At 42.8% G+C, this 23,072-nt stretch overlaps 1 protein-coding gene across 1 annotated transcript in view; it reads left to right on the forward strand.

Moving 5' to 3' along the window:
* The window catches only part of CDH4 (cadherin 4), a 462,344-nt gene that overhangs the window by 376,391 nt on the left and 62,881 nt on the right, over window positions 1-23,072 (forward strand). Inside the window, exon 7 of the mRNA XM_049816532.1 lies at window positions 5,167-5,339. Coding sequence (XP_049672489.1) covers window positions 5,167-5,339 — 173 coding nt within the window. The remainder of the gene's footprint in view (window positions 1-5,166; window positions 5,340-23,072) is intronic.

Genomic DNA, 23,072 nt, shown 5'->3' on the forward strand with positions numbered 1-23,072 from the left:
CTGCAACCATTTACCAGCCATTAAAAAACATAAACTGTAAGATAAAGCCGAATAGAGAATCAGCGGAATCAGTAAAAACTGGATGAATTTTTAGCTTTTTTTATCACAGGAGTAGACAGAGAGGATTGTGTATTTTTATAGTGATATGTGGTATAAAGGGCAAAGTAAAAGGTTTTTTTATCTTTTTTATTTGGATTCCTGATAAGTGTCCATTAGCTCTTTCTTTTAACATGCATTAAATCTAACTAATGGATATCAAACCAGCTTAGAAAGATGGTAATTATAAAGCAATTGTAACAAAGACTTTGGGAGCACAACTGTGCTAAGATATTGTTTGTATGCCTTGAAACCGTGAAAGCTCAGTCTTTAAGGAGAAATGAAGTTGCATAGATGGGAGAGCAGAGATTGCAGACAACGTGATGTGAATTAGCAGTCCTTGGCATGCTTTGGGACTGTCTGAGCTAGAAAGAATTGAGCTGATTCTCAGATTCCAGAATAATTGGGGGGGGACATTTCTTTACGACTGTATGCTTATCTGCTTATACATACGCAGGGCAGCTATCTTTCTTGTTTTGCTTCTTTTTTTACTTAACATGTACAGATCGAGTGAGATATAGTGAACCTAGCAAAATCTTTTTGCAGTCTTTTACAAGCAGATGCGATTAATTTTAAAATCAATAAACAAAACTGAATATACAGGTAAAAATTATCTCCCCTTGCTTCCATCCCCCCCAGATTCTGTAAAGTGTTATTTTGCCTACCCTGTAGAAAGCTTAATTAATCTAGTGGGAATATTTTCCATAAGGGGTGCTTTCAAGCATCTTTCTCGTGTGTCTTGTTCGTTGTTAGATTGAAACAAAAATATCTCATTTGACAAAGTAACATCTAGGAGATTGCAGTCTCTGGGAAATCAAGGGGAATGCATTGTGAAGTTGCAGATTCTTGGGGTCTTGCCTTTTATTGATAGATCTCCTTCGTCATGCCATACATTAATTTTAACTCAGGTGATATATGAACTTGGCACATTAGTTAATGAAAGCTAATTCGCAGTAATCTTGTCATCACTAGCTGTGCATGATAATTCAATCTGCTTCTCAGAAGAGCTGTTCAACATGCAACAAATTTGATTTAATATTGACATGATGTACTAGGTTAGGTATTTTATTTAACATACCATGTGCCTTATTTGATGAGAAATGTTTTTCTTTCAACAGGTTATCTACCTGAGTTAGTAGGCCAGGTGTGTAGTTTAATACATTTAGATGAAACACCGTCTGGACTGGGTATTCATTATGTGATACACTGCACAGGTTGGGGCAAATTCCCGAGTTCTGGCACTTCATGCATTAATTTAATGTTGTCAGTGTGCTTGAGAGCAAGCCCTTCAGAGCAGAACAATAAAGCTAATGCTTCTCTCATAGGCTGAAAGCGTGAAGTCCCTCTTGCCGCGTTTGTACACGTCTGTTGTAGCTCCATCACCACTGGCAGGGTCTGACCCAAAAATGGCAGAGTACAGCCTGGGGGTCTTGACTGTGACTTGGAGTTCTCCCAGTGTTTCTGGTCTGCAGTAACTGCTGCGAGTCTCTGCTTGGGCAGGATACAGGGATTTTAGGATGGTGTGGTTAATACTTTGATTTCCACAAAATGCGTACACACACATAGCCTGCAGGCCACATTGGGCAGTCTGTACTTTTTCACTTAAACCCTAACAATAGCAGCCTCAGTCCTCAGGTGTGTAAGAACTGTGCAGTCTGCCGCTGTATATTTACCTAATCTGTCTAGTAATAGGGGCTGGATGCTGGATATGGGAATGTATTTCCTTTATTTTAATATAAAGTATATGAAGATATATCCCCGTGCATAGGATGTAGAAACATGACATTATTTACCTTTATAGCAGGTAAATCATCACCAACCATCTTAGTATAGTGGAAGACTTTATATAGCACCCAGAAGGTGTTAGACACTGTAGCAGTATATATCCACGTCGCTCCATTGAATACTCTAGTGCACAGATATATGTTTTTGTCATTACTGCAGCACACGAGTATCTAGTGGATACGTCTTGCTTAAAGACAGGCTAAACATACAGAAAACTGAGTGATACATAGATGGTGAGTATAGGTTAGACCAGCTTATCCCCTGGGAGCGATCCTCAGGAGTGGTACCCTCAGCACGGGTAACAGGAGATGCTGTCACGCTCTTATTCTTGGGTCAGCGTTGCTGGGTGGGAAATGTGTATGCATAGGAATGGGAACGGATGTATCGGCCACCATCCACACTGCAGAGAAGAAGAAGTAATTTGCAGCCGGTTTACAGGAGACTGTGGTCAGACAAGCAGCCCCAGGGAGCAGCGGAGAGCCAGGGAAGGAAGCGGCTGCTGCAATTCCATCATGTGCTGCAGAGTGCTGCAGCCACAGAGGGCCCTTTGCAGAGGACACTTTATTAAGTTAGAAGTTAGTAATTAATGCTGAGTTCCTCTCTTTATTTTCTCTGTGGTTGGGTTTCATAACAGAAATTAAAGATATGAGATAGGGAGCAGATTGCCTCTTGAAATACAGCTCCCTAGTGCTCAGTTCATGACTTTAGAGACATTTGTCCAGTCCCATCTCCCTTTATGGGAATGTAGGTCAAACGCTGTTGAAATAGTCCTTTTTTCTAGAGCAGATGTGCTCAGTCCTATGCTACGCTGTAGAAAAGAAGCAAAAAGATCAGGGGAAGAGCAAAGGAGACCTACTATACGCTCCATCCACAGTATAGCTGCTGTCAGCTCAGCCCATGCCTACCACAGCAGCAGCCTGTTGGGTTCCCCTGCCAAGCTGGGAACGCACCATCTCCCACATGTCCTGGTTTTTTCTGGAAACCACAGTACGGCCTGAGGGACCCCAGATGAGAAGGGACCAGAACCGCAGGGTGCTCTCCTCTGAACTTAGTAGCCCAAGTAATTTTCCTTTCTGAGTTGTTTCTTGCACTAGGAGTCAATCACAAAATACCACCTGTTTTTTGGAATATGTCCTAAGACTGCACATGTCCTAAAATAGATTCTGTTTTCCTCTTCCACTTGTGTTTTCATTAGCCCCAGGTTTTGACATTCTGTTCGGAGATATTTTCAGTATAGAATGCGTTAAGATAACATAAATTCCAAATCAAACTTCTCATTCAGCACATTTCCTATTTAAATTTCTCCTGTACATTTCCCCTGTACTTATCTAAGGGTTGGCTTCTTCACATGTATTAGTTGTCTCGTGATAACTGGTTTTGCAAAACAGCGAAAAAGGAACGCTTGAAGAGAAAGGAGAAAATTCATTGCTTGCACAGCCTTGTTTCAATTCACTGTTCCTTCCCTCTCCTGAAGTTTATTGATCAGAAAAATGTTAAAGTTGTCGAGTAGTTTGTTTTCATTTCACAAATGTGAATCAGGATTATTGCAGAAAGATAAGAACATATTCATCATTAGAATTTGCTTTACACATTCATTTATTTTTTAATCTATAATTCTTATTGAACTAAGAAAACTCTCAGGGATATGTATCACCACAGAGAACAAAAAGAGCCTGATTGAGCCAGATGGAAGGAGATGAGCAAAGCACTTTCCACAGAGCAAAAATACAAACTTATGAGGCCGCTTCTTGCTAATACTGAGAAATGTTGTTTTCCCAACGTTGGGGAAGATACTGGGGGGATTGCCTACGTGCCGAGTGGCTTAAAGACACTTGGCTAGGGTACAAAATTTGGGCATCCTGCAGCCATTGGTAGATCTGCCCATTTAGAGCATGGGGTATGTTTTTAAACTCTCTTGCAAACAGATGCAAGCTCTCCAGCTCTCTGCTTTCTCTGAACTGCAAGTTTGGTAGTTTTGTGACCAAGCTGGGGATCTTGGCTTATTAGATGAGACACGATACAACGTTGACGTAGCCACACGTCCTCGAGTTTGCCAGTGGCTTACATCTAACCAAGTGGACAGAACAACTCGGCTCTTTTTGTAAAACAACGCATGGATCCATCTTGAATCAGCTTAGGTTCTCGTTGGGACCACTTTGCACCTCCTCTAGCATGGCAGGTTCATAAGTTGGTTCATCTGTTCAGAGTTCCCGAATGAGCAGTGTTCAAGCAGTAGATTCCATCTTTCCATTGACGCTGTTGGGTTTGGTGGTCACTAAATGAGGTTATGTCTGGTTTCACTGTTTCTCTTTGCGTCCCACTCCTCCTTTCAGGTCTCATGTCATTAGATTCATCCACTGTTGCAGATTGCTTTTTGTAAGCAGTATGTGTCTGCCCTTTTAGTCATTCTCTTCTACCGATGTAACAAGCCTAAAGCTGGGCCCTACGAGCTCTGGGGGGTCACAGGACCATGCAGCTGCAGGAGTCCATCCAATCAAGTAACATCTTTTACCCTCATAATGATAATTTCCCACTTTAGCAAAACACCCTGCTGCCAAACTCCAGTGATAATGAGCCTGTCAGTGCATCAGTGCACTCCCAACAGTATCTAGAAAGTAGGGATTGTTTTTTGCAAGGCAAATGAAGACACTGGTGATTAGCAAGAAACAAACCAACGATTCAATACATCGCTGGCCACACATACCAAATCATTGATTTTCTGTCCTGCTGGGCAGCAGCTGTTCCGTTTGCTCTGCAGAACTGTTTGGTGTTTTTTCTCCAGAAGGGGCCGGAAAGGTGGACGTTTCTCCAAGAACCGGAGGCAGCAGGCAGTTTCTTCCTGCACTGGGCATGGGCACATTGATGGGGTCCTTCTGAAGCTGCTGAGAAGTCTGATGGGCTTTTCACTATTAAACTCTACTTCTGAATGCATGTGAATGCAGTGATTGGATGGAAAAAAAATCTCCTGTGAGAATCTATATGAAATTGCAGGACAAAAAATGCTGCCCTAAAACTTACAATCACTGAAAGAATTAGCAGTTAATCATAGATACCCTCATATGACTTCACGCTATATACCGGTTATGTGTAATCAGTATCCTTACAGATCATCTAGTCTCAGCAGTGTTGCTATTTTCATAATCCTCGCCTTGTCTAGCTGGCTGGATTGAAATGGGATGTCTTCTCTGTAGCATTTCTGAGTAAAATACATGACCCCGAGTCAATGGGACTGCAGTCTGCTCTGCAATGAGATAGTCCTGATATTTCATCTTCTCTTGTTCCAAGGTACCTATGTGATGACGGTGACAGCAAATGATGCAGATGATAGCACTACAGCGAACGGGATGGTGAGATATCGAATCGTGACTCAGACCCCACAGAGCCCATCGCAAAATATGTTTACTATTAACAGCGAGACGGGAGACATTGTCACTGTGGCTGCTGGACTTGACAGAGAGGTGAGTTTAAAAGCCATCATACCAGGTTTCCGATTGTTTAGGGTTGCTGACTTGCAAAGCCCAAATCCTGTCTTGAATACTAAGCCTCTAAAATTTAGTTTGAGTTGCGACATGGAGATCGTGGTCTTTGCTTCTGCAGCAGCTGTGGGGCATCGTGGCTTTAATGTGATATTTTTGTCTTCGTCCATATCAGTCAATGAAACCCTGGGAGAATCTTCAGACTCATGAAGCTGATATTTTCCTTGTGTAAATTTGTACAACTCGCAGATCTAGAAAAGACTCCAGATGGAGCAGGGGGATGAATAAATTGGCATTTGTCCCCTTCTATCAGGGGACAGATAAAGTGCCGGACATCTATAGGTTTTCTAGAGCTTGCTTAGTTCTTTGCATGTTATCTTTGGAAGCTGTTACACAGCCTATACTCAACACACTTTGCATGTTTCATGATGGCATCCTTGTGTCATTTCCAAACTATGAAAATGTCTTCAGTGATTTTGGTTTTGTGTGAGGCTCTACCTTTAATGCCTCTTCTTCGTGGCATTTTAAAATCTACAGCTTTTCCAAATGCAGAAGAAATTTCATTTTTACTGACAAAAACATACCCTGCCAGAGTAAGCTATACAGTACAATTGTCAGAGCTCCACCTTCTCTAGTTGTGAGTATAGCTCAAGGACAAAGCATTTAACCTCACACATTAAACAAAAATCAGTGTAGCATCAGTGCTGGGTTGGAGTGACTGGGGAAGAAGGGGACGTGGGTCAGTGGGTGTGAAAGGAGAGGGGGAACTTAAGTTCTGGGGGTTTTTCCCCATTGGACTGTGCGGTTTGTGGAGTGTCACCTGTCCCATGCAATTAGGAGATCTTGATCAACGAAATGATGGGAAGGATCATTTGTTCATTGAGCAATCAATCACAGATAGTATGGCTGTGTGGCAAATAGGAAAGTAAAGACTTACATAGTCTTAGTCTCAGATGCTGAAGTTCAGGCAGTCCCCAGAGATAATAAGTCCAGTGAAATCCATTTTGAGAGAGCCCAGCGTGCTGCAATTCTGAGAGAAGGCATCAAAAACTGGTTTCGTTCTCCTTTCTCTCCTTTCCTCCCCCGTGACCGATGGCAGGAACGGAGCGAGCGGGAGGCCCCACAAGCAGACTGATGCATGGGTTTCCTGCCTGGGACACCAAATTCAGAGGGGTGAAAGCCTCCAGCACCTCAGAGATTTTTTTTTCCCTTGCACAGCAGCCCTGGCAGCACTTTTTTGGCCCCGCTGCAGAGCACTCTGCCGAGCGCCAGCGGACGGGCATTGCTCTGCCGGGGTTTGTGCCCATTTCATTCACATGTCTGGGGCCGCTTTTTTGCTTCAGAGCTGCACGGTGGCTTTGGGCGGAATCCCGAACGTGACTCCAGAGCTGCTGCTGAGAGCGGATAAAAGCACCGGCAGCAGCTCGGCAGCAAGCAGAGTGCCCCGGGGCAGCCAGCGGGACCAGCACAGGGACGGGAACTGCTGGCTGGGAACGGTGCAGATTTGGGGCTTGCCCAAGGCACAGTTTCAGGGCGAGACGACCCCGGGGGGAGACAGTGTGCGAAACAGCTTTCCAAGGAGAAGGTCGGGTGAGCAGAGAGCTTTCCAGATGTGAAGACAAGAAGCGGAGCAAGCAGGGGGAGCAGGAGATGCACCAGAGCCCGTTCCTTCCCACCTGACGTGGCAGACTTTGCAAGCACAACCTAGGGCAGATTTGACCTTTCCCTGCTCTTTTTATTTAGAGAACCGGAAAGTTAGCTGAATCTTAAGCAGGTAGATTATCCTAGGCAATGCTGAAGCCTGCAGCATGCTTGCAGTCGAAGAGGAGAAACAAGTGCTGTAGAGACCGCTGGCAGCCCTTGGGGGGACGGTGGCAGAGTACTCGGAGGAGAGATCCGAATTCTGGCAGGAAAATGCTGATCTTATGGAAATGACAGAACTATTATTGCCCCCTCGACATCAGTGGGGGCCAGCATTTTAATGGGTGGAGAAAGGTCATCTGTTTATATTAATTTCAGAGACCTAGATTGGGATAGCTTGGTGGGAGAGAGGTTTTAATCTCAGCAAATCAGCTGAAAAAAGAGGCAGGTGATAATTAGGGGGAAAGGATAAGGCAGAAGGGTTGTCTTTTTTCAGATTTATCTGATTGCATCTGAAGTATTTTAAAAACTTGCAGGGGAACCATATGCTTCATGTTAGTTCCCCTGTTGCACTGGGTCTGGGAAATCAAGGCAAGCTGGCACGTTGTATGTGGAAATACGGTTGAGTGTTCCAAGCTGAGTACCAGGTTGGGCAAGGGACACTTGGATCGAGGCAGAACAACCAGCTCTGGGCAGAATCCTGGGGCTGCCCTGAAGCTACGGGACATGCTTGTTCCCAGCACTCTCTTCTGTGTTTCAGGATTACATCTGGAATTGGCAAAAGTTTCTATTTTATTAACATAAAATTGTATTAGGTCTAAATTGAAAAATGTGTTTAAGCATTCCCATAACTGTACCACAGATTGTTTTTTTGTTTTTGTTTGTTTTTCCTGATATCTTGAGAAAGCTATTAGAGGAGTAAATTTGGGTTTGCCGCTGACATTTTCTTGTTGTTAGGAAAAGGAGCCGAAGAGCAGTATTTGGAATGCAGATTTGTGTAAATTAAAATGTTAACAAATCTGACCTATTCAGCTGAAACTACTACAACCAAGATAAATTCCCTGGATACCAGTTATTTCTCCAAATGCTTATTGACACATTTATCAGTGCCTATGACGCTATTATGTTAAGCTGTGTTGAAACAGAACCAGGGTTTCAGTCTCCATTGGACCCTTCTACCTTGCTTCTGCAATGCAAAGGCGCCTCAAAGCAGGTGCGAAAATAACTGTCAAAGCTATTCCGTGTCTGAGAGACAGGTCCATGTTCCAGATCCAGCATTTGTCTTTCAGAGGGGAGAAAAGTCACTTCAGAACTGGTGCTTCTAGCTCAACATTTCTGTTGCATGCTCATTAAATGAGACTTCTCAATGCTCCCAGTATCTCCACTTAAATATTGGTTCTTTACTGGTTTCTTTCATTGCCTTCAATTCGTGAAATGCCCAAGAAAATGGATAAGACGTTCCAGCTTGTTTTGTGTTATGAGAAGTGTTTTTGGTTAACCTGCAAGAAACCTATTTTAAGACCAATTCATGTAGTTTGCTGCTGTTTCTAAACCCTCATTTCCACAAACCAAGAAGGAAATTAAAAACTCGGTCTCTCAAATTGTGCTGGTCTCTCTAAATGTGTCTGACACTGAAGATAGCAAAATGAAAAGCCAAGGTATTAAAATATTCATGGCTTTAAAGTTATCTTACCTGGTTCCCATTAATCTGGATGTAAATATGGTTACAATGCTCTGTGTCCATTCACTCATTAAGACTGTGCTTAATTGAATGGATCCCCGAGGAAGATAAAGATAATTGGACTGTACTTCATAAAAATTATTAAAGGAGGACAGTTTAGCAACAGCCTGATTTAAGCTCCTGGATGCCTAAGGGTGAGAAGTGCCAAAGGTGGAACAAAGGAACACCTATCCCTTGAACTAATAGGGAAAATGATAGGGATCCAGAGTGCGCCAGAGGTTCAAAGGTACATTCAGGCAGCCAGGCTTAGATGAAAAGGTTAAAAGCAGATGCTTGCTCTAATACAGGAAAACGTCAGGGAGACGTAGGAAGTCTGTAGCTGATTTAATGAAACTAGGAGGGAAAGATCAAATAGTGGTAGGAGCACAAAATGTGTGGATTAATAGGGAAGGCTGTGAACACGAGATGGACAGGTTGTAACAAACTTCGGGGGGTAGGAGGGGACCATGCTAGCTCATTTAGTTTATGGTAGGCTGCTGCAGAAATGGGTGGTACTACTAGGAGATGCTACCCAACTGATAGCTTAATTTAGCAGTGCATCTGAATTCCAGATTTCTTCTTTCCACTGGGAAGAAAATAAGAGGTAAAAAAGGGTCAGCTGTCCCCAGCTGGGGCTTCAGAAACAGGCAGAACGTTCATATTTCTGGTTTTGGTTCTGAAAAGTAACATTTCTCCTTAAAACCATGCAAAAGGGACCAGATCTGTTCTGCGTGTTAGCTCATTTTGTCTGCCGCCGCTCACGCTGGCGTCCCAGGTGGGGATCGAGCCCAGACTGTCAGTCTGACGGCGAGCTCCTGGTGCAGTAATTCAAGCCCATCAGCTCTTTTGATTTCTCTGGTGGCAGAATATCTCTCTCAGTTGCACAGTAAACCTGCACTGGGGCTATACTATAGGCAATACCATCCTCTGAAGAGCTTCCCCTGAATATTTTATGAACGTGGACTTCGAGCAAGCAGGAGGAAAAAAAAAAAGAGGTGAGAGAAAAGGAGCTGGTTGATCCCACGCTCCGCTGGCAGGCCAATAAATGTCGAGACATCTCAAATGTCATCCAGGCTTATTTGAGGTAATAAGTATTTCGGCTCTGCGGTGCTTGTAGTGTAACGTTGCTAACTTTTTGAGATCTCCTTTAGAAAGGAGTCCCTTCCCGGCACATTCATCTCATGTTGAAGAAATGAAGAAAGGCAGGAGCTCTGAGTTGCTTCTTCCGAATTTCTGTATGTTTATATTTTTTTTAAAGTGATTGGATCGCTGCTGCTGCAAATGCTTTTAAAAATACATGAAATCCGATTCTATGATTACTACACTTGGCTTTCCAAAAACGTGATGTTGCTAGTCTTTCTCAAGTGAGGGAAAGATGAAAGAGAGAGCCTGCCAACAACTGAGTTAGTGGCTTATTTTATTTATGAATGAAATGGCAGGATTTTTGCGGGGAAGAGGAAAAGTTCTTCTTATTAGCAGAGACAGTTGATTTCTTTTCCAGTACTCTGGTTTTGGTGCAGCTAGACATTTCTGATAGAGCAGAAATTTGAAATGTTATGTTAAAAGAAAAAAAAGGTATTTTGCTCCTCCAAAAACTGAGCAGGGATTGGCTTTTACCATCTGTAATAACTATTTTGGGTACATTTATCTCCAGGTCATTGCAGCAGCTTTTTAAAACCTCCTTGTTACTTCATTTCAGATGTTGGCTGGGAGTAAACAAGGCATTGCACCGGTGATAGGAATTAGTTTAGCCATCGAGACTGCTGTAGTTCACCCTTTGTGAAACATTCCCATGGATAGCAATGCCGTAGTTTGAGATTACCCAGATACAGTGGTTTTAATCTGGGCTTGTCTCTTCGAGCCAGCCAGTACTCTTAAGTGTAGCCAACAGGTAACGCAGGCTGAGCTTTGCTTTCAGCACCAGGAAACTTTCCTCCAGCAGCTTTCAATCCTTTTTCCACTCCTGGAATATAACAAAAGGAATTTATTCTGTCCTAAATTATCGTCGCCTGGTGTTAATTATTTCCCCTCACCGCATATCAATGCAATGTTCTCCAAAGCTGTGATCCTCCTCTGCTCAGGGTTGGAGGAACATCTGCTGCAGCGTGAGGCTGAAGAATCTCGACACGATACGTGTGACAGATGAGCGAATCTGGGCAGATTATCAGTCGTGTATGTGTACTGACAAAATACAAAGAATGAGGGAAAGTGACATCTAAATGGCTTGACTGCATCCTAAGAGTTTCTGTTTCCCATTTTCCTCACTCAAATTAGCCAGCTCCAAGGCGCAGTGAGGACTAACGCAAAATTGGTAAGAGGATGTCACCTTCTGACAGGCACAATCTAGCATGCACCGTGTTTGCTATTTATACCTATTACAGGAGTTGTTTAAAGCGAGAAGGATTCTGGTTTTCATGTTCTCTCCATTATTTTTTCTGGAGAACAACTAAAATGTGGTTGTTAGATTCTGCTGATCCACAAGTATTTTGCTTTTAAACATGAAATTCCCGTATCACTGCATTAAAACATGCAGAAAATTGCATCCGCAGCTGTACTCACAGGAGGAATATGAGAGTAAGTGATTAGCAATTATTTTGCCAGGGAGGCACATCCTTTTCTATGAATTTGGACCACAAGCCCCTGTACTTAGCTTCCAGACTTGCAGGCTCCTGAGGTATTTTCCAATGACTGAGATGACGAAGGACTGTAATAGACTTCCAAGGGTAAGCGGCTTTTCCACTTCTCACAGCATTCAAATAATGATCGGAAGTCTTTGTGGAACATTTCTTCAAGCCAGACGTGAACTACTGGAGTCTTAGCAGAGGTAAGCAGGTAAAATACTATAGCATCCTCTGTACAGCAGGTCAGACTCTGTGTTTTACCTGTCCCTTCTAGCCTGGGCCTTAATGTTTCCGAAAGAGTTTCCCTTTGCTATTGAGAAGCAGTTCTTCCCAGCTGTGTCGCACAGCAGGCTCTGCCCTCTCTGTCTGCCCGGCTGCCACACACCATCCCAGGGATTTGTGGAGCACAAAGTCATTCCAGGGAATGAAAACCACTCTATAAATGTCATTTATCATTGAATACGGTGTTATTCCTGATACCTTGTAATTTTTTAGGTCCATGTAACAAAAATGTAAATACTGAAGCTTTATATATTAATATGCCTGAAATCATTACTTAAAGATAAAACTGGTTAAATTATTCAGTTATAAAATTATCCCATTTCCACAGCAGCATATCCTGTCAGAGGAAGAGCTGATTAGCCATAAGCTGAATTTAGCCAGTAGATTTATGCTTGATTCTGGTTTACGGTTCTACATTGTATGTAGGACTGATTTGAGCTTGCTCCATCATTCCAGCACGCATTTCATTTTCTTGTTACAGACAAGAATGACCTTTTTCAGCAAATTATGGTGAGGAGTGCTACTACTCATCAGTGAAGAAGGTTCATTTTATTAACCCCATTTAGTGCCTTTGGAAATGCATCATGCACCCAATGGAGAGCCACTTGTACTAATTCAAGATACCAGAAGTTAGCAGATGGGGAGGGCTTGAATCTGCTCTGAGCGCTGTTGGTCCAGCACTGCTTAATGGATTCCTCGGTAGCCCTTGTTGCAGAACGGGCAAGAAGTGAGAGAAGCCTTGTCATAGAAATAACGCCATTTATTTTAATTAAGAAGGGAATTATATCAGTGGTTCTGAAGCCTTGTTACAGTACCTGGAAAGAATACGTGTCCTTGTTTGCGTTTCTCAAATAGCAATGGCTGTGTGTCTTTCTGGTGGGTGTTTCCAGAATCATCTGTACCTTTCGGTCTTCTGCGTGATTGTCGCAACTCTCTAAATACAATGCTGTCAATCCGGTTTTGGAGCTCATGTGTATGGAAAGGTTTTTTTGTTTATTTTTCCTTGCTAAAAACCTGATAGCTGGTAGACTAGTAAAACTGATAGAGGAATGACTCTGAACCATGGGCCTTGGAAGACAATAGCATGTGTTTCACTAAAAAAAAAAAGAGTATTTGGAGATCACAGGAGAAATTTTTAAAGAACAAAAGGGCTTTCCAAAAGAAGAGGCTGGTAAACAGTTTGGAACCTGTGGGAGTCCAATGAGTAGATAGGAAAATAGCCATGGTATTTACCTCCAAAAAAAATCCACCAGCAAGATGATCAGGACTCAGATGTAATGGGCTGGCGACCAACTGGTTACACAAACTGTGATGATCTGTTGGCACAGTTTGAATGTGAGTTTGTGTAAGCTCAGCCTAGCTGTGGTTTCATCCTCACACATTCACTCATTATCCTCTCTATCCTCTGCTTCGACACTAATGGCCCTGTCATCACTGGGGGGTTTAGGAACTTAATAACATTGACAAGCAAAGAGAAACACTAATGAAGGAAGTAAGACAGCACAACAAACGTGTATTTAATCATACTGCCTGGACAGGCAGAGCACGTTTTATGGCCACCTGTATTGCTAATCCTTGACCGATAGATGTACGATATTTAATCCTTGACACCTCTGCTTTTAGGGAAGGAGCACTTTGCACGCTCTGGAAAAACAGGGCAGAGCAGAGCCTGTTTGGTTAAGAAAGCTGCTCAGCCTGATGGTTTCCATGAAACTTTATGATGTTGTTCCTGTTATTTCAGTCTATGTAACACAATCTCTTTGGGATTCAGAAAATCATGGTCAGCCTGTCGCCAGGATAACCAGTTTTTTAATGCTAATTTTGAACTTGTCTTCAGAGATTCTTTGCCTCGCTGTTGGCATTGCCAAAGTGCCTTATTCGTGACTGGGACACGCTGTGTCTTCTTTGCCGCCCCTCTTGCCCTTTGAAGGAGTAGAGCGTCAGAGCTGTTTGTGAGGGATGAGGAAAAACCCGTGATTTTGTGGCCATGCCCATCCGCTTGAGAAGTTGGTTTCACGTTTGCAGACCAGTTGCTAAGGAGGCTTCGTCTTTCCTGATGAGGCTGACAATCCCTGTGCTCCAGTGAAATGTAGCTGTCAGAGGAGCTGATGGGGAGCCCACCTCAGCACCACAGCGCTTCTCTGCAGTAATTATCTGACAAGGTGATCTGCTACACACGGCTTGCGTTTGTCTTGGCCTTGCTCCTGTCTGAGGGCATTTCATTCCCCATCAAATTATGGTTTAATAAAGAGGATTAAATAGAGCAATGGTGCCGTTCCATGACGTGTTTCAGTTTGAGTCCCTATGAAGATGCACACAGAAGGATGCTTTAACTACAGAACAGAGAGAACCGGTGTATAAAAGTAAACCTACAGCCAGTTTACATCTCCCGTGGAGGTGATTCCACCAAGAATGAGTCCTACCCTTTGGCTGAAACAAAGAGTCTCCTCCCACTCCGTGCAGATGGAGCTATTTACTGCCTGCCAGAGTAGCTCCCCAATTTGTTTTTTTAATTCTTTTTTTCTATTTGGATTAGACCCTCTTTTATACACCTGGCTTCATAGAATCATAGAATAGTTTGGCTTAGAAGGAACCTCCAAAGATCATCTAGTCCAGCCCCCCTGCGATGAGCAGGGACATCTTCAGCCAGATCAGGCTGCTCACAGCCCCGTCCAACCTGACCGTGAATGTTTCTGGGGATGGGGCATCTACCACCTCTCTGGGCAACCTGTGCCAGTGTTTTACCACCCTCACTGTAAAAATTTATTCCTTTTATCTAGTCTGAATCTACCCTCTTTTAGTTTAAAACCATTACCCCTTGTCCTATCGCAACAGGCCCTACTAAAAAGTGTGTCCCCATCTTATAAGCCCCCTTTAGGTGCTGGCAGGCTGCTGGAAGGTCTCCCCGGAGCCTTCTCTCCTCCAGGCTGAACAACCCCAACTCTCTCAGCCTGCCTTCACAGGAGAGGTGCTCCAGCCCTCTGATCACTGAACTTGTAGAGGAGGATCTGGCCCTCCTCTGGACCTGCTCCAACAGGTCCATGTCTTTCCTGGGCTGAAGACTGCAGAGCTGGACGCAGTACTCCAGGTAACAGGGCGCAGTAATTCCTTTTATTGCTAGCATTCAGATGCTATAGCCTCTGGAGGAGATTGTAGTGATTCACATGTTAAACTGCAATGATTTTTTATTCGTATTTGGGCAAGCTATTGAAGAGATGTTACTAGATTGAAAAGCTACATGATTTGGGGTTGACCTATTCAGATAAAACAAACCTTTGAGTTTAATTGGATCCGATTATAGAATCTGAGCAAGAATAGGACTGATACCCAACCTAATTTGTTCTCTTTTCTAAAATGTGGAAATCTTCAGAGCCTCTCCTATAAAATATTCCACATATACTAATAGTCTGTACACCCTTTTCTTTCTTCACGCATATTTTAGTATGTTCAAAGAGTTCTGGTACAGTCTGGTTGCACTTGTTTCAAGTTGCTCATGAAATCCCACCTCTGACTACAGTGGGTTGGCTTATACATTATTCAGTAGTAAAATCCCAGCCGAATAGGGAGAGGGGGGGAAAAGTTAAGTATCGGAGTGGAAAGCTCACCAGGTCCTTAGCATAATCTCTCTGGTTCAGACCTGCATTTCTTTTTCCATTTGAGCTTGTCTTACAGTGGAGAATAGTGTATCATTCCAATTTTAGATAGAAGACTACCTGCTCAGCTCAGGCAGATTTAAAGTTTTTCTTCTGGTACATCACATACTTTCCAACAGCCCCTTCCCCTCTCTAAAGGGATTATTGTCTAAATCTGCACCAGGTCAAGTGAAATAATTAAACACAAGCTGGCTCCACTAATTAACTTATCCACAGACCATTGTCTGTTATTAGCATTTTAAAGAGAGTCTTTGTTAACTCTTTCTTCCTAGACGTAGTAGTGGGTTTTTAATAACACAACCCATTCCTATAAGTTTCTTTGGCTACATTTCTTATTAAAATATTATCATCGACACATTTGCCAGAGCATGAATGAGTTTACAGATGTTTCGGTCTACAGCGGCTACTTTTCTTAACAGAGCATAAGGGGAAGGCAGCTTAAATGCAAAGGAGTGTAACTGTCAGAAGACCAGATATAGAGCCTTGTATTCGGAAAGTATTCTTAAAATGGAAAGTCATGAGTGTAAGCAACAGAGAGACCATTATGTGCTTTGTGAAAATATAATTAAAATGGTGATATATCTAGTGTCTTTATGGTACGTCTCGCCAGAGCTTTGTAACAGTGTCAGGATCGTGGGGTATGGAGTTGCTGGGGATGTAATACTCCCAAAAAGGCAGAAATGTGTGCACAGGGACAAAAATGTGGAAGTTTGCTATTCTGCACCACAAATACTGTCTAATTACTTGCATTCTGTGCTAATTAGTATCCAAAAAGGTGGCAGAAGGTGGCTCTTTGAAGGGGAGAACAACTGTTCTTGTTAGACATTTCCAAGCATCACTAGAGTGGCTATAAATAATCACGTCAGGTACCAAGGTTTGGGATATTCTCCATTCACTACACATTGAGAAAGGGTCTCTTGGGTAGGGCCAGCAAGGTGTCATGTGCAGGCAGGAAGGAGCTGGGTGTTATTTTTCCCAGAACTGCACCTTGAAGCCTCTTGGAGCTTGTAGTAGCAGAACGGTGAGGCAGTTTGTTCTTTTGTCATGGTAAACCTCACCATTTTTTCTCCTCATTTTTAGGCTAAATATTTTCCTTTCATTGTTGTTCTGTTATTCCAGTTATTAAAAAATTCTGGGGATTTATTGTAAGACATCCTCATAAAGTAGAGTATGTGTCAGTACAATGATGTTTTATTCAAGCTATTAATTTTTTGCACTTAAAATGCTTTCTGTTCCAAATGCCTTTCCAGAAAAATAAATGTAGTTTTCAGTTAAAGTAAACAGGTCACATACTGAGTGACCTCAAATCTGCTGGCTAAAATTTAGAAGGGGAACTAATTGGATAAAAATGTGGTGACTCATACTATCCAGACATTCAATACATTGGCCTTTCCAGTCTTAATTTATACAGCTCTCTGAAAAATAAATAGATTATGGTTTCATATTCCAACCAATGAGGAATTCATCTCAGTTTATGAGGTAGAATCTTGTTTTAATGGTTAAAGGTTTGGGCAGATGCTCAAACAGGGGTGAACTGGCCAGGCTGATTTCTGTTGACTGAGGATGGGAAACAGGGTTTGTAAGTCAAAAGCAAGTGACTCTTGTAGAATTGGTAAAGCTTTTCTGGTAGATACCTGCCTTTATAAAGGGAGAATTTGATACCACCCAAGCAAGCATATGCCAAATGAAATGCCTACTTAGGAAGCATTGTTTTCACCTTCTGGAGGTGACTTTCAGGGAGAGAAGAAGAGCAGCATCCTTCTCTCGAACTCTGTGCAAACCCTGCGGTTTGCTTGCAGCAGAGCGGAGCTGGCCCTGCCATACTGATCTGCGGCGTTTCTAGTATGCTACAATATATTGTATGTGTTTTGCTCACAGGGGAGCTTGTACTGAGATGAAGTGAAGTAGTAGATGAGAGGATACTCCACGCATTATTCATTCTGGAAGTGGTTTGTTTTGGAGATGTGTACGTTTCTGCAATTATTTTAGCCATTAAACTTCAGCCCTGAAAATGCTTTCATCTTGGCTGATTCCATCTTTTTGTGGCCATGGCAATGCAGAGGAGTGTGGTGGGAAATGCGTTACTAGATTTGTAAATTATGTGCATTTTTCTCCCCTTAATGTTTGATATCAGAAGACATGATGTTTGACAGAAAAGGTAATGAACAGTATTTGCTTGTAAATCAGCAGCTAGATGTGGTTTGAATGAATGCATATTTGAGCATAAAGAGAAGATCTGGAAAGGTTACCAGTGCCCCTCACTATCAGAAAATCTGCCCTACAGATGAGAAGCAGACGCAGCTTCCATCAGCGTGTGCTGGAGGGGCACTGAATGACTGTGTGACTTCAACGTATCGGCTGTTTGCAAAGTAATCACTGCCCTGACCGTGGCGCCCATAGACATCTCCAAACTGATTTTCCATGAGCAAACTTCACTAGGGCTAGTAAAATAGCTTGAAGCCCAGGGAAAGCTGCAGGACGTTGGATGGATCTCTGGGTAGGTGGCCCGCCTGCAGCTCCTTTGGCCGTGGCAACGTTTCTGTGAACCCCCAAACTAGAGAGCTGGAGAATCTCTCAGCTATATCCGTGTGAGTAGAAACTGAAGCATCAGCAATCATTTATGTAGATGATCCTGATTAGGCAGGAAATGCCCCACAAGAGTTTCCCACCCCCAGTTTAGGACAAAATAAATGATTTTTTTAAGTCGTAATTACCAATCAGAAAAAATATGGAGAGAATCAACATTTTTATTTTAATAGCTGCAAAAATGTCACGTTGATATTGATCATCTAAAATGATGTTTGACATTTTAAAAGATCAATTTTTGTCAAAGTTATCTCAAACCATTAAAAGCATTTTAAAAGGGACTATTTTGCAATGTAAAAATAAATTCCAAGTGATGGAGAGGTTTCGAATGCCCTTCCTTGGGAGCAGTTTCACTCTTAGCATCTTCTGATGAAAAACCACTTTGTCATAATATTCTCCACCAGTTTTTGGCCTCAGGCCCCTTCAGCTCTCTATATGGTCTTTGCCACTACTGTCATCCTACCATATCAAAACGGGTATTTAGGGATGTTCTTCTGAAAACTAATTCCACTGTTCGCAATAAGAGCCTATTAATGTAACTCAGAGTGACCACTGCCTGCAGTGTTAGCATCTTCAAAGGCTGACTGACAGATTTGAGAAATGGATTTTGCATTATTGTGCTGACCCCAGATGCTGTACAGGGGCAGGTTTAGAGAGGACCACAGGCATGGTGCTTTTCTTACTACATCCATAGGAAATAAGGTAGGCTAAATCACATACTTAATAACCAGATGTGCAGGGGAGCATTCAGGGAAAACACATCAAAACATCTTGCAAAAACTCATTTAAAGTTACATAAATTATTGTTTGCATTTTCACAGGCAGTTATTTTCAAGTCTAACCAGCTGTATCTCTTTGGAGTGGCCCTAAATAAATACATCATTACATAAACACAAAATTTGTTTGGGGATTTTTTCCAATGAGGTCCAGGCCCTGTTTGCTTCACAGTATTGCACAGACTGTGAGAAGGAGGTGTCTGAATTTCAGTGGGACATTTTGACACAGAAAATCCCATTCTTAGTATGTTTGGTGCTTCTGAATCCTATGGTGACAGCTACCTTAAAAGAAGACACAGTAAATAATATGGTGCATTTTTCATTAGGGAAATTTGAACATAAGTAGAAAGTCCAAGCAGGTGATTACATTCTATTTAACATTTTTCACCCCCTTTCAGTACAGCAAGCCAATGTCTGGAGCGTGCTGATGCACCATACAGGCATTTTGCTGACAGGCTTCCCAGCAGCGTGTTGGTTCGCTGCTTATTCGGAAAGCCGGATGATTGCTATTCAAGGAGAGCGCTATGTCATGATCTGCGGTGATAACGCCACAAGCCCGCCGCCAGTACATTATCATCTCACAGGATGCAATTACCTGATAAACGGTGACGCTCTCCGTAGCCGTGCATTGGTTATATGCTGCTGCAAGTCCAGTCCACAAAGTTCAATCCAGTGTTCCAAAGTCCTTAAGTACCACTGAAGTGTTCTCTAGCGGGTCCCCGAGTTTTATAAATGAGAAAATAAACAGAGTGACTCAAGGCATAGAGATGCTCATCTGTGCCTTCTCTGTTCCAAACCAGAATAAAAAGTGAGAGAATAATCTGAAAGACATTATGGTTTTTATTGAAGAAATAATCACAGAGTCACTTGTCAGAATCAGGAAACCTGCTTTATCCTTTGTTGCATTATAAATAAGAATTATATTTGTTCTTGGGAAACAAGCCTGAAGTACACTGCAACACGTTATCGTGAGTGACGCATGGGGAGCAACTGAATAAATACTGCCTGTCTGTTCCATTAGGTGATTTTGCTTCTTACATTTCTCTGCTTTCCTTACCAGGAATGAGTTGCTTTATCATTTCAGAGGTGCAGTCTGACCGATTATTGGGTCACTCGTTACTGGGTCTGAATTCAAAGCCGACCGAAGGGAGGCTGCTGACTGCCAGGCAAGGAGCGCGGTGGTGGGGAGGAGGCAAGGGCTGGGGTCTCCAGCTGTGCCCCGACCTGCTCGCTGCCGAGGTGGGCTCTGCCGCTGCGGGGAGAACACCGTTGGCCAGGCCAGCCCCTAATGATGTGGAGGAAGGGAGACGAAGGGAGAAACACTGTCCTGCAGCCCTCTGCCTCTCCAGAACAGGGAGATACAAGGGAGGGCAAGGGTGTGGGGAAATCAGAAAGGGGACCAAAAGACATCTGCAGGGATGGAAGATTAAGGAGGCTGGCACAAAGGAGTTTCTGCAGTTGCTATTTTTTTATCCTTTTTCCACTCTTGATGTGAACTCTGGCAAAGGCTATGAGCTCTGGATTCAAAGCGATATAGAAAATGCCGTTCTAGGTGGAACAACCCATGTAGTTCAGCATCCTCTCATGATACAGCCATCTGTCAGAGCTTCAGGCTTGAGCTCTTGGAGCTGTGTGTTTGGTGGTTATGTCTCGCGCTAGGTGATTAGATGTAAAATTACACAGTATCATCCTAACTTGGAACATAAAACCACTTCCATGCTCTGTCTTGACTGTTCATACGTTTCTTGGCAGAAACTGTTGCAGACACCAGCTTTCAATCCTTTCAAATTAAATGTCAGTTGATGGCGGAGTTGTTGTCAGCACGAGCGTCCTGCTCGTTCTGCTTCCCCCGGCGCTGGAGAGCGGTTCTGCACCTCCTGAGCTTGCTGATGAGCAGCTCATCTGGGAGCAGTTTCGAAGGAGATCTTTGACTTTCTTTGGCTTCCCAGAGGAATTCATAATTATTTCCTCCTTTATCATAGAGTGCAGCTGGAGGCTTCAGCTCCATTAGAATTGCCCTGGTAATTTCACAGTGTGAAATTTACAGCAAACAAGGGACATTAACGTTAAATAAATTTATGCAAGAGCAACCCTCACCCAAGTCATTAAAAGTGTGTGCAATTTTTAATGGATGCTTCAGCATGGCATTTGATAAGTTTGTTCATTTCTTTTCTCAGTCTGTTAAGTGTATGTATACACATACACATAAATTTTTCTGCCAGAGGTATCGGTAGAAGCTGGCTATGGCCTCAAATGTCACCTCCTTGCAAACACTTTAAACATGGCTGTAATCCCAACCGCGGTGAAGAGAGGCTGTCACTGAAGAGCGGATTTGGGGGAGGGGGGGTGGTCTGTGTGTGACTCAAATAATCCAATTGAACTATGTGGTGATTCTGAATTATGTCTATTTGAAAAGACAGGATATCATAAAGACTGCTAATATGGTGGAAAATTATATTAAGCTGAGACAAGACAAAGTTGATTATGTGCTAGACTACTGCAGATGTGCCTGGCGCTAGTCATTTATGCATATTGATTGATCTTAAATATAGCAGAGCAGAGGATGGGAGTGGTGTTTGTATGGTTATTGATTTTGTTTCAACTCCTTGGGCTGTCATCGTAAGCTTTCGGATCCAACTAGCTTGACTGATACAACTCCTGATCAGAAAGCTTGATAAGAAAGCAGCCATGAGGCTGACGTCCTAGCCAAAGAAAACATGCCGGTTACTTCCTTTTAGAAGCAGCCTGTTGCACTTATTTCATGCAGATATTCAGAAACTTGCCAGCTCTTTATAGCTCAGTGGAGCCCGAGTGTAAAATCCACTGGAAGGCTGCAGTCGGGCGTCAGCAGGCTTTGGGTTTCAGCTGGTTTGGGGTCGACCCTAGACTTGGTGGACGTTACTGATCTGGGCTGGGCATTAAACAGCCTGAGAGCGCTCACGTCAGTCCATTTGCTGCATGATCCACTTTTGTTCCGTTTGCTAGAAGGAAAGTATTTGGTTTCTTAATTGATTAATTTTGGCTTTTACAAACCTACACAAGCAGAACGGTTGTTTCTCCACCTCTCCCACGTTCCAGGCAGTCAAGCTGTAAACAGGAGGTTTTCAGTACCGTTCTTTGGTTGGTCTCTCATTCCTCGTGAGTCTTTATTAAGAAGGTATTCTTCAGTACTGCTGTGCCTAGAGCCACTGACCTTTGCCACCAGGAAGCCTGGCTTCCAAGGGCTCTGTAACTCTGCTGGCATCATCTGCGTGGAGCTTGAAACATGACGTGGGAGTCAGATAAGATGCTGGTTTTCTAATAAACAAAGTATTTAGGAGTAGAGAGAATTAGACCTTAAGCAGTCAATAAAATGGATTCGTGGCTGTTTGCCCTGGGAATTTCCTAATACCCCAGTCCTGAAAGTTTATACATATGTATGGCCATCTCCACCTACCTTGATTGCAGCCTGAGCTCTGTGCAGGTGAAGACGAGGTTTCATTATTATGGTTTAGTTCTGAAACAGAAATTTGAAAATATGTTGAATTGAGTCCATATCACTTACTTTGATTTATGTTTGAGCTAAGGTGAAAGAACTCTATCTGTGATTATAGACATCAAAGACAATATATTGAAATTCAGTTATTATAATGTACACATCATTTATCAAATCCCTGCCCAATAATGCCAGCATTTGCTGCACAGAAAATGTAGCTTGATGGATTACCTGCTTCTCACCATCTTTCTGAAGGCCAAGGAAGGCAAACACAGAATTACTTCAGAACTGTCAGACTCCGGCTCTTTCAGGCTGGGGAGAGGGACTGGAAGCAAAAACCACAGGGCAGTCAGCAAAATACATAGGCAGGGTGAGAATTTTAGGGAGCTTACAGTCCTGAAAGGAAACAAATTTCTTTGTTTCCCGCTCTTACGAAGAGCAGGAGTGACCCACTGACTACAGGCAGAACATGTATCACCTTTTGCAGAATTTGGCTTGCTTTAGTGCCTGCTCTTAAGATGCTGCTGGTCCAAATAAAGCACATCTTTACATCTAAAGCAGCAGTGATCTGGACTTGGATCCATGAACAGCCAGTTCTTGCCTGGGATCTGTAAAAAATGGCTTTGAAATATGAATTTCAAATTAAAACCAGCAAAAAAATAAATAGCAGAAAATACTTTTATTTCTTGCTGAGCTTCTATTCAGTTCCTGCTTCCTGTTTTGACAGTGTAAGTTATACTTGGGCAGGAAAAAAAGGAAGCCCACAAACATAATTGCAACCACGTCTAATTAGGCAGAGCTATGTAAATTTAGCGTTTCTACATGATTATAAATGTCAGGAGAGCCTTAGATAAGACATGAGAGTTTTGAGTATCTCTTGTGTACCTATTCTAAAATGTCCTTATTGCTAATCCTATTCATCTGGAGTTGCTTCCTAATTAGAATATTTATGGGCTAATAA

This window comes from Accipiter gentilis, chromosome 14 (assembly GCF_929443795.1).
Source record: "Accipiter gentilis chromosome 14, bAccGen1.1, whole genome shotgun sequence".
Classification (NCBI taxonomy): domain Eukaryota; kingdom Metazoa; phylum Chordata; class Aves; order Accipitriformes; family Accipitridae; genus Astur; species Astur gentilis.